Below are 11,594 nucleotides of genomic sequence, written 5' to 3'. Positions count from 1 at the left end.
TGAAAGCGAGGCCCTGCTCACTGCCAGTCAGACCTGACTGGGTGCCCCGGGCACGGGGCAGTGGTGACGCCCCCCGACCCAGGCCTGAGCAGGGCTCAGCATGCCTGTCCCGTGCCGCCCCTGCCGCCCCACCCGGCCACTCACCGGGTGACTTGAGGCTCCCAGGGGGCACTGGGGGGCTCTGCTCGCCCAGGAGCAGCTCCTGACAAAGAGCGAATGAGGTTTCTGCCCAGGCCAAAGGCCCCCTCAGCCCCCACTGCTGCTGCCTGGCCCGAGCCAGCGGCGTTAGGACACGAGCCTCACTCCCGGGAGCGCTTTCTCACGAGAAAGGCTTTATTTATGATTCTTCCTACCACCACCTTAACTACGTGAAGTTAGTAACACACCATAGCACCCAGAGGCCCCAACCCCAGCTGCCATCCCCATACACCCAATTTTGGGAAGTGCTTTCTGCAGTCTAACCTCAGTTCCTCCTGCTAGTTTTCACTCATCCTCATCCGAGGCCGCCTTCTAAAACTCGGTCCTTTTTGAGGTGGGAAGGACAAGTGCCTGGGACGCCTGGGGCTCTCCAGCGGGCTGCCCAGCAGCCAGCCCCAGGCCGAGGCCCGCAGCACCGAGCCTCACGGCACAGGGTTGGGCATGGCCGTTGGCACCTCAAATCTGGGGCTGGGAACGGGCCCTGTGGCCCTGGTCTAAACCTGCCCCAGGGCGGGAGGGCTCCCCTCCAGGGGCAGGAGGGATGGTGCACCCCCCACAGCGAGGCAGGCCGGGGAAAGCCCCTCTGAAGAACGCGCAGTGGGGACGCGGGCCTGCCCGCGAGGGGTCCTCGGGGCCCAAGGGGGTGCACGGGCAGCTTCCGGGAGCTGGAGCACCCAGGAGGGCGCTGCACCCAGAAGGCAAGGCAAGCGCACCCTGGAGAGCCCAAATCGAGACGACCCAGGTGCCAGAACACCGAGGTGCAGCGTGACCCAAGGGGCAGAGAAACCCACAGGGACACGGTGGTGTCCGTGGAGGACACAGATGAGGGCCGAGGGGACAGAGGGACACCTGCTGTCTCCTGGCGCCGCCAGAGACGCCGAGCAAGGTTGGGACAGCACCGCCCCGCAAAGCCCACTGGCCTGGGGCCTCCTGCCAAAGTCACCCCGAGGGCCGAGGCTCTGCAAAAGGTCAAGAAGGAGAGCAAGGAGCTCCTGCAGCCAGGAGGGCCAGACGGGGCCACCCAGGGGCAGCGTCCTGCCCAATGGTGAAGACCACACAGAAAGTCTGTGCTGGGGGGCTTTGACATCAGCTTAAAACCACTTCAAAGGAAAAACAAGCTTTTAAGATGCACGCTTTATCCCAGGCTGGGCGGGGCCTGAGAACCTGCATTTCTCTGCCCTGGCAGCCAGGGCTACGTCCTCGTGCCACCTCCTTGGCCTCAGGAGGGCAGGGGGTTGCAGAGCTGGCCCAGGCCCCCCACGGCTCCCCAGGCCCCAAGGCCACTGCAGCACCTTTCCCACAGGCCAACTGTTTACTTACAGCAGCGTTTCAAGAAACAAACAGCATTGTTTTAAAAACCAGAAGGGCCAACAAGCCCATTTCCCCACAGCAAACCCAAACGGAAGTGAGCAGCATGCTGTCCCTGCCGCGGCGCGTGGGCGCCCAGCAGCCTGTCTTGGAGGCCCCCGGCTCCCCAGCTCGCAGGCTGCCTTCAGGGGAGATGGTGGGCAGGGCCGTCGCGATGCCAGGTACCGCCTGGCCCCCAGGTGGGCTCCCGCACTTGTCCTCACCTCCAAGGGAGCTGCCAAAACTACCCCCCACATTGCACCAACACCCAGGAGCTCCCAAGTCCAGAAAAGAACTGAATGCGCGGCCGGAGGTGCAGGCTCGGCACTTCTACCACCAGGGCCGCCTGCGTCCACCATGTGCAGGACAGATGGACAGTAGACGGAGCAGGGCCTGACCTGTGGGACGTGCCATCCTCGCCAGGTCCCAGGGAGGGAGGGAGGCAGCGGCCCAGGGGCCCTGGGCTGCTCTATTTTGGCAAAACCAACAAAAACCCCAGAAGCGTCAAGAAAATGAGGGAAACTTCAGGAAACGGGCAAAAGAGCAGGCTGTGCCCTGCACTGTCCCTGGCCAGCCCCCGGCCCCCCAATGGGCCTGCCCTCAGTCTCCACCTTGGGGGAGGGGGAGCCAGGGCCCCTCCTGGGCTTCCCAGGGCTTGGAGGAGGGGGAGGAGTTGGGAGCACTCTTTCTTTACAGGGGGCGGGGCTCCAAGGGAAGCCGGCACAGCTGCCAGCGTGAGGCGGGGGGGGGCTGGAGGACGAGGCACAACCAAGACCACCCGTGAGGGCAGGCCCAGGGGCCTCCAGAGGCAAGAGTGGGTGGGCCCCCCTGTCCACAGCACCTTGAGGAAGGGGTGGCTTGGGGCAAGGCTCGGCCAGCAGCCAGGGCACCAGCCACCCACAGCCGCCCGGGCTGGCCACGGGGGACTGGCCCCCTGCGCCTGCCACGGTGGCGAGCAAGGGGCTCCGGCTCCACAAAGGCCGCCTGGAGGGGCCTGGGGCACTTGGGGACATCTGCTTTAAGGCGCACGGGCGTCCTCCAGCGCCCACAGGCTCGAGCACAGGGCACCTCCTGGGGCTGGCTGCCCACCCAAGCCCTGCCTCTGCCATCAGGAGCCGGAGGGGCCCCAGCCAGGGCGGGCTGACGCCCACAGCCCCCGAGGTGTCCAGGGCTGTGGCCCAGGAGCTGGCCCAGGCCGACCACACGCAGACCCAACACCCAGCCGAGAGGAAGCAGGTCATTCCGGGGCCACCCCTGGCTGGCAGGGAGGGGGCTGTGAGGCAGCAGAGGGCGAGGTACGGGGAGGGGGCGGCACTCGGTCTCCCTCAGCCCCTTCCCGGAAGCCAGCGGGCCGAGGGCGTGGTCCACGCGGCAGGGCCCAGCTAGTTCCTCAGGGCTGCCAACCTGGAAAGCAAACAGGGAGCCGTGAGGCAGCGCCGGGCAGAGCCGATGGCGCCCAGGGGCCCACAGCTTGGGGCCACAGGTCTTGCCGGGCCCTGACCTCTGGCCCTTGGCAACCACAGCCACCCACCAGGCGCCGTCCTGCCCAGGGCGCACACCTGCGCGACAGCTGGTCCTCCTGGCTGCGCGTGGAGCTCTCGCCCACGGCAGAGGCGCCCTCGGGCAGCTGGCTGAGCTGGTCCATGACCTCCAGGCCGTTCTCCTCGGCGATCTGCACGATGAGGCTGTCCACCTGCTCCTGCGGCGTGGTCAGGGTGGTGGCCGAGCTCATGGAGTCCTCCATCACCTGCGGACAGTGCACCGTGGGCAAGGCGTCCCGGCTGCTCGCCCTGTGCCCCTCAGGCACAACCGCTGGGCGCTGGCAGCTCCTCAAGGAGCCGGTCCTCCCCGCCACGGCCCACCTGAGCGCCTCACGCGGCCCACCTGGGGCGTCGTGAGCCCAGAGGGGCCGTGTGAGCAGAGGCTCCGGCCACCCAGGGCCCCCCCGCCCGCCCGCAGGGCCGCGTACCGACGTGTGCACGTCCAGGTTCTGGACCTGCTGCTCGAACTTGTCCATCACCGCGGAGACCTTCTGCAGGTCCATGGAGCTGAGGGCCTTGTCCAGGGCCTTGGCCACCTGCGCCATGTTCTTTGTCACCTGCGCAGATACAGGAGCGGGATGAGGGCAGGGACACGCAGCCCAGAGCTGACACCTGCGGGCCTCAGGGCCCTGGCTTGGGCCTCGAGGGCAGTAAGGCAGGTGCCGCGGCCACCGGGCCCCTGGCAAGGCTAAGGGCCCCTGGGCAGCGAGTCTCGCTGCTGGTTTCTCCCCAGGGCTGACCCAGAAACCAACCGCGGAGCATATTAGCCGCGACGGCCCACGCCCGGGCGCCCTGCTCAGCACCAGGACCTGAGCCACTCACCCCCTTCATGGTCACGGCCGTCTGGACCTTGGAGGCCACGGCATCCACGCGGGACGCCATCCGCAGCCAGTTCACCCCCTCATTCTTCTTGCGGATGGCGTTCTCTGCATACACACGTGCACACTCCACGTTCTTCTGCTGAAGGGCCTGGAATTCGGGGAAACGCGGCTGGGAGGCAGGTGGCTGGCTGCCCGTGGGTGGGTCCCGATGCCGGGTGTCGTGTGGACACCCAGGCCCCAAGCCCGCGAGGCCAGTGCCCTGCAAGGTTCAGGACAGAGCTCAGAGACGCGCAGCATGGGCCCTCGGGGCTCCACAGGGACCTCGCCGCAGGGTGCAGAGGACCCCGCCCCGTGGGGCTCCCAGAGCCCCTGCCCAGTGAGGCAGGACAGTGCTGGGGGGCCGGAACGCCAGCCGAGGGACCAAGGGGCGCAAGCCGTCTAGGCAAAGGGGCGGGACCCAGCTGCTGGTCTCTGCTCAGAGGCCAGAAGAGCAGCAACAGGACACAGTAGGCAGAGACCCAGCAGGGCGAGGGAGGTGAGCCGAACGTCCTGGGGGAGGCACCAGCTCCATTCTGGAGGGCAGAGCGTGAGTGCCTGCAGCAGGGGCCCGGAAGTGAGGACGATCTGCACCCAACCCCTGAAAGGCTCAGGGAGAAAGGGGTGCTGGAGCGGGAGGTCCCGCCGGGCACAGGAAGAGTCCCCCAAGGTCTTTCCTGGGCACTCGGTGAGGCCCCCGTGAGACTCACTCCCCACCACATGGAGAAGACGCCCAAGGCACAGGCGGCCCAGTCGGAGAGCCGAAAACAATGGCGCTGCTGCAGGAGAGCAGGAGCCCACCTCCTGCCCAGCTACCGGGAACGCCCAAGTACTGGAATTCAGAGAAAAACAACGAAGGCACTGCTCGGACCCAGCTGGAACGGGGGAGCGGCACTCCAGACAGCTGAGTGCAAAAACAAGCTTCAGACGGCTCAGAAGACGACATGCGGGAAGGGCCTCGCCAGAAAGGCAGACACCAAGTAAAACAACTAGAATCCGGGAAGAAGCCCTGAGACGTCTCGCAGGCCAGTGCGCCCGTCCCAGCCGTGAGGGCAGTAGGAGGCTCCGGTGGCCGCCCCATGCTGGTGGGCAAAGTCTCACCTTCTTCACTTTGGTTTGCTCGGCCTTGGAGTCCTTCTCCGCCTTCTTGGCCAGCTTTTCCAGCTGCTTTGCTGTGAACTAGAAAACAAATGCAGAGTCGGACGGTCAGAGCCAGGTGAGGCTCCCAGCACCCGGGCCACGCTGCTGCCCCTGGCTCAGCCCTGCAGGCCGCGGGCGGCTCACCGTGTGGTCAGAGGCTGTGCACGCCAGGGTGGCCCTTCCAGGGTCCAGCGCGGCCCCTCAGACCTGGGCCCCCAGGTGCAGCAACGGCCACGAGGACGCCTGCCTTCCTCGCACACGGCCCGGCCCCTCGCCAGGCCTCAGCCTGGCCCTGCCACCCCTGCAGCCACTCCTCGGTGACACCAACCCTGGGTGCGAAGCAGGGGCCTTTCAAGGCAAGAAAGCATGGGAGGCGGCTGGGGAAGAGCCGCCCTCGCCGTGGGAGGCGTCGGCCAAATCCCTGGGAGCCGCCGCTTCTCTCCCCACTGCTCTTGCCCCTCAGCCTTGAAGCTAAGGAGGCAGGCCTTCCTGGGAGCTGGCCCCGCAGGCCGAGGCCTCTCACCTGCTCTTCTCCTTCAACCTGAGCCTGTCCTGCGTGCCCTGCCCCAGCATCTCTGCACCAAGGGCTTGCCGGATAAGCATGCCAGGGTGGCAAAGCCACTGCCACGGAGACCACTGCAGAACCACACCCTGCCCCCTGGCATCGCAGAGCCAGCGACAGGACCAAACAAAGCTCACATTAACTGAGGGTGCTTAGGGGAACTTGCGCAGACTGCTGGGGGAGCTGTAAGCACTCAGCTGGCCAGAAAACTCTCCTCCCAGTGTCACTCTGAAGGGCCTGAGGCCACAGTTTCAGGTGCTTAGTGGAGCCTGAGGGACACACATGGCACCCAAGGGCTTCCCAGGAACATCGCTCTTGCTCCTCCATGGATGAGTCTAACTGATCCGCTTCTGCTCAGCCTGAGCCAATTAACAGGCCAGCAACTGGCTCAAAGACCACCTCCTCTTCTGAAGGACTTGCGAGCCGCCCAGCTGGTGGTCTGGGCCCTAGCTGTGAGAGTCAGGGACTCTGAGGGGCCCAGGCTATCTGTGTTCGCCAATCACCAGCACAAGGTCGGGGTTGTTGCACACACCTTCAACTGGAACAGTGTATCTGCAGAGAAAAAGGAGACGGGGTGACTTTACGGATGTGACAAGCAGACGAAGCCACCAGGATCCTCCTTGGCATGACACCAGTGGGGCCTGAGTGGGGCCCAGAGCACATGTGCTGGACTCCTAGCTCTGGGCTCCAGGCAGACACAGGGACTCCCTGGCCCTCCATGTCCTCGAGGGCAGACACCTGCCTCAAAGGTCACTGTGAGGGCAGATGAGGTCATGGGTGAAGCACACAGTCAAAGGCTGGTGCTCAGGATCCAGTGGTTGTAGGTAGTGCCACTCCACAAAGGAACCTTGGAGATCTTTTTCAATTTAATAAGGCTCAGTCCTTGACTATTTTTATATATTCTTTACTCTTCCTTCCCAAAGGTAAAGGGATAAAACTACTAGACAGATGACTCCAGGCTGAGGAGAGATAGTTCAGACAACACCCTCCACGCACAAGCTGCCATGTCTGAACAAGTGAGGCTCAGGAGCCTCCAGAGACTTAAGTGTATTTGTGGATAAATCCCTTGACATCTGAACTGCTACTCAACAAAACTGACCTCAACTTATTCAACTCCTGAATTTGGAAAGTGACAAGATAGTGAGGGATACCTGATTCATAAGAGGGCTTAAACCACTAGCCTAGAATGAGGAAAAGAAAACCGGTAAACAAATGTGAGGGTGCTGAGCACCTGCTAATGCCCATCGAGGCCCCCAGCCGCTGGGCCGGGGGGTTTCAGGTAAGCTCTGGACACTCCTCAGTGTGATGCTGGTCAGGGGCACAGGGAAGGCCCTTCTGGCAGGTGGAAGGCAGCGTGTTCCTCAGGGGAGTTGGCTTGGCCATGCACTTGCTATATATCCTTCCTTCCAGCCTCAGCTTTTCCACCTAAGACCTAAGCGGCCGGAGTGAATACTGAAGATCTTTGCTGGAAGTTTCTTCCAGCAAAATCTAACCCTGGAGAACACATACGGAGTTAAAGAAAAGTTTCCTCAAAAAAGGTGGTGAACTATGGAACAAAACAAAACACTGTTTTCTGGGGGAGAAGTCTTTCATCTTTTCTGAGGCAATGTGGGGAGAAACCTTACACATTTCCCAGATGGCACATTCCCCAGATGGGTTGTGAGTCGCGGGTAGTGTCACCTCTGGATCACACACCTCTGGTTAAACGTTCTAACAAGCACAGGCACCTTCATGTATTGAGTTAGTCTTGCTGTTCTTTGGAAGCTCTTCTGCCACCCCTGCAAATCCCCGCGCACAGACGGCGCCTCTGCTGCGGAGGTCGCAGAGTCGTAGCCAGACTGCCTAGAGCTGCGTGCCCTGGAAAGCCCCCCTCGCAACCTGTTTCCCCACCTGTAGAACGGGGGTTTACGAGCGCTCCCTACCTGCGCGCTTCCTGCTACTCTTACTGGAATTACTGTTCTAGGGAGGAGCGACGGGACCGTTCCTCCCGTTCTAGGGAGGAGAAAGCCGAAGGAGGTGGTCGGGGCCCGGAGCCGAGATCGGGGTCAGCGTCGGGAGTCGAGGTCCCGGCCTGAGCCCCGCCGGTGGCCCTGGGCTGGGCAGAGGCCTGCCGCGCCCCGCGCTGGTGGAAGCGTAGGCCCGCCCCGCAAGGCAGCGGCGGCCTCTTACCGTCCATGGCTGGTCCCGAGCGGCAGCGCCCCTCCGAGGGGCAGAAGCGGCGAGACGGGCGGGAACTAGGGAGGAGACTCCCCGCGACGCCCGCAGTCCCCCAGCGGCGCCCGGAGGGAACTTCCGGGATCACCTCCCCGCTTCCGGTCCCGTGACTTGCTCTCGCGAGAGGATGGTGGGCTCCGCACTGCGCGGGGCTGTTCTCGGCGGGCGGGCGTGGCCCGAGGAGGGGCGTGGCCCAGCGAGGGGGCGGGAGTCCGCGTTGGGCGGGCGCGGCCTGCGCTTGGTGGGCGTGGCCCACAGGGGGCGGGTTTCTGCGTTGGTGGGCGTGGCCCACAGAGGGGCGGGAGTCTGCGTTGGTGGGCGTGGCCCGCGGAGGGGGCGGGAGGCCGCGTTGGGTGGGCGTGGCCTGCGCCTGGCGCGCGGTTGCCGTGGTAACCGCCGGCCCCCGCGGGGGCGGGTCCCCGTTTGTGAGTCACCGGGACTGGGCGCCCGCGGCGGCGGATGCCGGGCCCGGGTCGGAGCCGCAGGGCCGCGGGCTCACCTATGGGACTTTCCAGAAGCAAACCCAAGCCGAGCACAGGTACCGGCGAGGGCTGGCGGCGCGCGCGCACGCGGGAACGCGCGGGGTGCCCGCACCCGCAGCCCGGGGTCTGGGGCGCCAGGTGCCCGCAGAGCGCCTGCAAGTCCTCTGGTGCCGGCGGCTTAATCTGCTCGTGCGTCCTCGGGCCATGCCGCGCCGTTTGATTCCGGACTCCCGCGGACGCCCCGCCCGGGGCAGGCGGCTCAGTCTACTCAACCGTGTGTTTCAGGTGAGGAAAGGAAGGGGTCCGTCAAGGAGCCCACCTGGCCAGCCTCAAAGCCCAAGGGGAAGCCGATGGAGAAGCAGCCGGAGAGGGCGGCGGACAGGCCTGGAGACAGCGTCCCCACGCCCGCGGAGAGCCCCCAGCTGGGGAGAGGGGCCGCCAGGTGGCAGGGGCCTTCCTCCTCATCCGAAGGTAGGCGCCCCCGGCCGAGCTGGAGGCCGCCACGCGGAGGCGTTCGGGGTGGGCCGGGAGCCGACGCCTCAGTCCCTGGCTGGGTACTGGAAGCAGGCGCTGTGTCCTAGAGATGAGGAAGGTTCATCTTAGGATGAATATTTATCTTTATGTAGGAGGTAAGTGTCCAGAATTCTAGAGGAAAGTGTAAGTTCAACAGAAGTTTAGGTAAGTTCCCAAATGAGAAAAATGTGAACAGCAGAGGAGAGGGACTTAGCTGCCTGCAGAATGAGAACGTTTTCCGCCTGCTGCTACCCTGGAGGACACCCCACAAGTTGGAATCAAAGCTCGGGAGGCTGCTCCTGGCTGCAGATCTGTGCAGAAGGGGCAGGGAGGGGTGGCGTACTGAGGGGTGCAGCCGTTTGGTAACAACCTGGTGTGCAGGAGAGCTGACGCCCAGAAGCCAAAGCTGGAATCGGTTTTCCCCCTTGGGTTGTGGAGACGGACCTGTTAAATCTTTACAGCAAGGGCGCGAGCCTGGGCTTGAGCTTGGAAGATGGTTCTGGCTGCAGGCTTGAGTCTGGAAGCACCAAGGCCCTTTGCTGGAATCGGGTGGGAACTAACGAGGCACCCCTAGCCCACATGCATGTCCACAGGACAGCGGACAGAGAGCTCCAGGAGGGTCCTGCGGGCCAGCAGGAGACAAGGAGGGTCAGGGCGGGAGCCCGGTGAAGGGCTGTGGAGCCTGGGAGAAGGAACGGCTGTGGGTCTGCTGAGGACAGAGCGCAAGGGCAGTGTGGGCCTGGCAGGGTCAGCAGAGGTGACCTGAAACGAGGGGCTCAGGCTGGGGCGAGGCCGGGCTAGAGGGCGTGAGGCTGCAGAAGGGCAGGAAGGGCCGAGCACAGGCGCAGGGGAGCTTTGGGGAACACGTGGGCCTGGCAGGATGCTTTTGGCCGCAGGTTACAGGAAAGCTAACTAAAAGCAGCTTCGCAGCGGGAATTGCAAGCATCTGCCCTGCCATCCTCCTCTTGTCCAGGGAGATGGTGCAGTAGCTGCACCTAGCCCGTGAAAGGCCTCCGTGGTGCGTTTTGAAGGAGAACCTGCCCTGGAGGGGGCTTCGCCTGCCTTTGCCCCCAGCTACCTTCCATATCTGGGTCGGACTCAGCTTTGCAAATCCTCCAGGGGTTGGGGAGGGTCAGGGGCTTGGGACTGCCTCCTGGAAAGTCCCGGCCGACACGCATCCACATCTCAGGGCTGTGGGGAGAGGAGGGGAGCTGTGGGGGTGAGTGGCAAGAAAGAGGGTGAGGGAAGCGGATTTGTCTCAACTGATAGAGCATCCACCTACCACATTGGAGGTCCAGGGTTCAAACCCAGGGCCTCCTGACCCATGTGGTGAGCTGGCCCACACGTAGTGCTGATGTGCACAAGGACTGCCGTGCCATGCAGGGGTGTCCCTGCATCCAGGAGCCCCACACGCAAAGAGTGAGCCCCATAAGGAGAGCTGCCCTGTGTGAAAAAAAAAAAGCGCAGCCTGCCCAGGAGTGGTGCCGCACACAGGGAGAGCTGACGCAGCAAGATGACACAACAAAGAGAGACACAGATTCCCAGTGCTGCTGACAAGAATAGAAGCAGACACAGAAGAACACGAAGCGAATGGACACAGACAGCAGACAGCGAGGGGAGGGCAGAGAAGGGGAGAGAAATAAATGAAAAATGAATTAATTAATTTAAAAAAAAAAAGAAAGAGGGTGAAAGAACCAGCCAGAACATGCAGCAATGGCAGGCTGCAGGCACATGCCAAGTGAAACCCAAAATGGGCCAGAGGCCAAAGGCCATGTGCGGTTCCATGGATACGAAGTGTCCCGAGAAGGCAGGTGTACTAGAGAAAGCAGGTCGGTGGTTGCCTGGCCGAAGGCTGGGAATCTGGGCTGCCCACAAAGGGGCTGGAGGGATCCTTTTGGGAAGATGCAAATGCTCTTAAAACTGGATTGTGTTGGTGACTGCACAACTTCGAAAGCTGCCTAAAATTCCAATGCATTGTATATTTTAAATGGGTGAATTTTGTGGTATATAAATGATATCTCAATAAAGCTATTAAAGTGAAATCAGGAAAAGTCGTCAACAGTATGAAGTGCTGTGAAGACACCGCTGAATGAGCAAGGAGCTGGCCGCGTGCAGCGTGTGGGACCAGAGTGCCCGCAGGCTCCGGCAGTCTGGCGGTGGGAACCCTGCACTGGGGGAGAGCCACCTTTTCCATATTCAGGATTTTTTAAACACATCAGGCTGAGGAATTTCCCAATTAGATTGGAAAAAACCTCTGGACATCAAAGCTTATCTAAATTACCCTAACTTCATAAAAGGCTGTAGTTGTTTAGCATGTACAGAAGTGGAGAGTTCCAACTAGTAAAAAATTCCATTATAAAATCATTAAAATAGGGAAACGGACTTTGGCCCAGTGGTTAGGGCGTCCGTCTACCACATGGGAGGTCCGCAGTTCAAGCCCCGGGCCTCCTTGACCCGTGTGGAGCTGGCCCATGTGCAGTGCTGATGCGCGCAAGGAGTGCCCTGCCACGTAGGGGTGTCCCCGCGTAGGGAAGCCCCACGCGCAAGGAGTGCGCCCGTAAGGAGAGCCGCCCAGCGCGAAGCAGGGAGCAGCCTGCCCAGGAATGGCGCCGCCCACACTTCCCATGCCGCTGACGACAACAGAAGCGGACAAAGAAACAAGACGCAGCAAAAGACACAGAAAACAGACAACCGGGGGAGGGGAGGGGAATTAAATAAATAAAATAAATAAATAAATAAA

The 11,594-nt window shown here is 62.5% G+C and overlaps 2 protein-coding genes across 2 annotated transcripts in view; one reads left to right on the top strand and one right to left on the bottom strand.

The window, feature by feature from the left end:
- Positions 1–311: 311 nt before the first annotated feature.
- On the bottom strand, positions 312–7,971 carry CHMP1A (charged multivesicular body protein 1A). The gene is made up of 7 exons (XM_004473423.5): positions 7,815–7,971; positions 6,178–6,197; positions 5,045–5,122; positions 3,909–4,055; positions 3,515–3,643; positions 3,105–3,292; positions 312–2,949 (listed from the first exon to the last, which is right to left on the bottom strand). Exons 1-7 carry the CDS (start codon positions 7,819–7,821, stop codon positions 2,928–2,930), a joined length of 591 nt encoding a protein of 196 aa, XP_004473480.1. The 5' UTR covers positions 7,822–7,971; the 3' UTR covers positions 312–2,927.
- A 294-nt stretch (positions 7,972–8,265) lies between these two features.
- The window catches only part of SPATA33 (spermatogenesis associated 33), a 31,893-nt gene continuing 28,564 nt past the window's right edge, over positions 8,266–11,594 (top strand). The window contains exons 1-2 of the mRNA XM_058279554.1: positions 8,266–8,397; positions 8,627–8,812. Of these exons, the coding sequence (XP_058135537.1) occupies positions 8,319–8,397; positions 8,627–8,812 (265 nt within the window). The 5' untranslated portion in view covers positions 8,266–8,318. The remainder of the gene's footprint in view (positions 8,398–8,626; positions 8,813–11,594) is intronic.

Source organism: Dasypus novemcinctus, chromosome 18 (assembly GCF_030445035.2).
Source record: "Dasypus novemcinctus isolate mDasNov1 chromosome 18, mDasNov1.1.hap2, whole genome shotgun sequence".
Classification (NCBI taxonomy): Eukaryota; Metazoa; Chordata; class Mammalia; order Cingulata; family Dasypodidae; genus Dasypus; species Dasypus novemcinctus.
The sequence above is the reverse complement of the archived record's forward strand: the minus strand, read 5'-3'. Positions and strand labels throughout refer to the sequence as shown.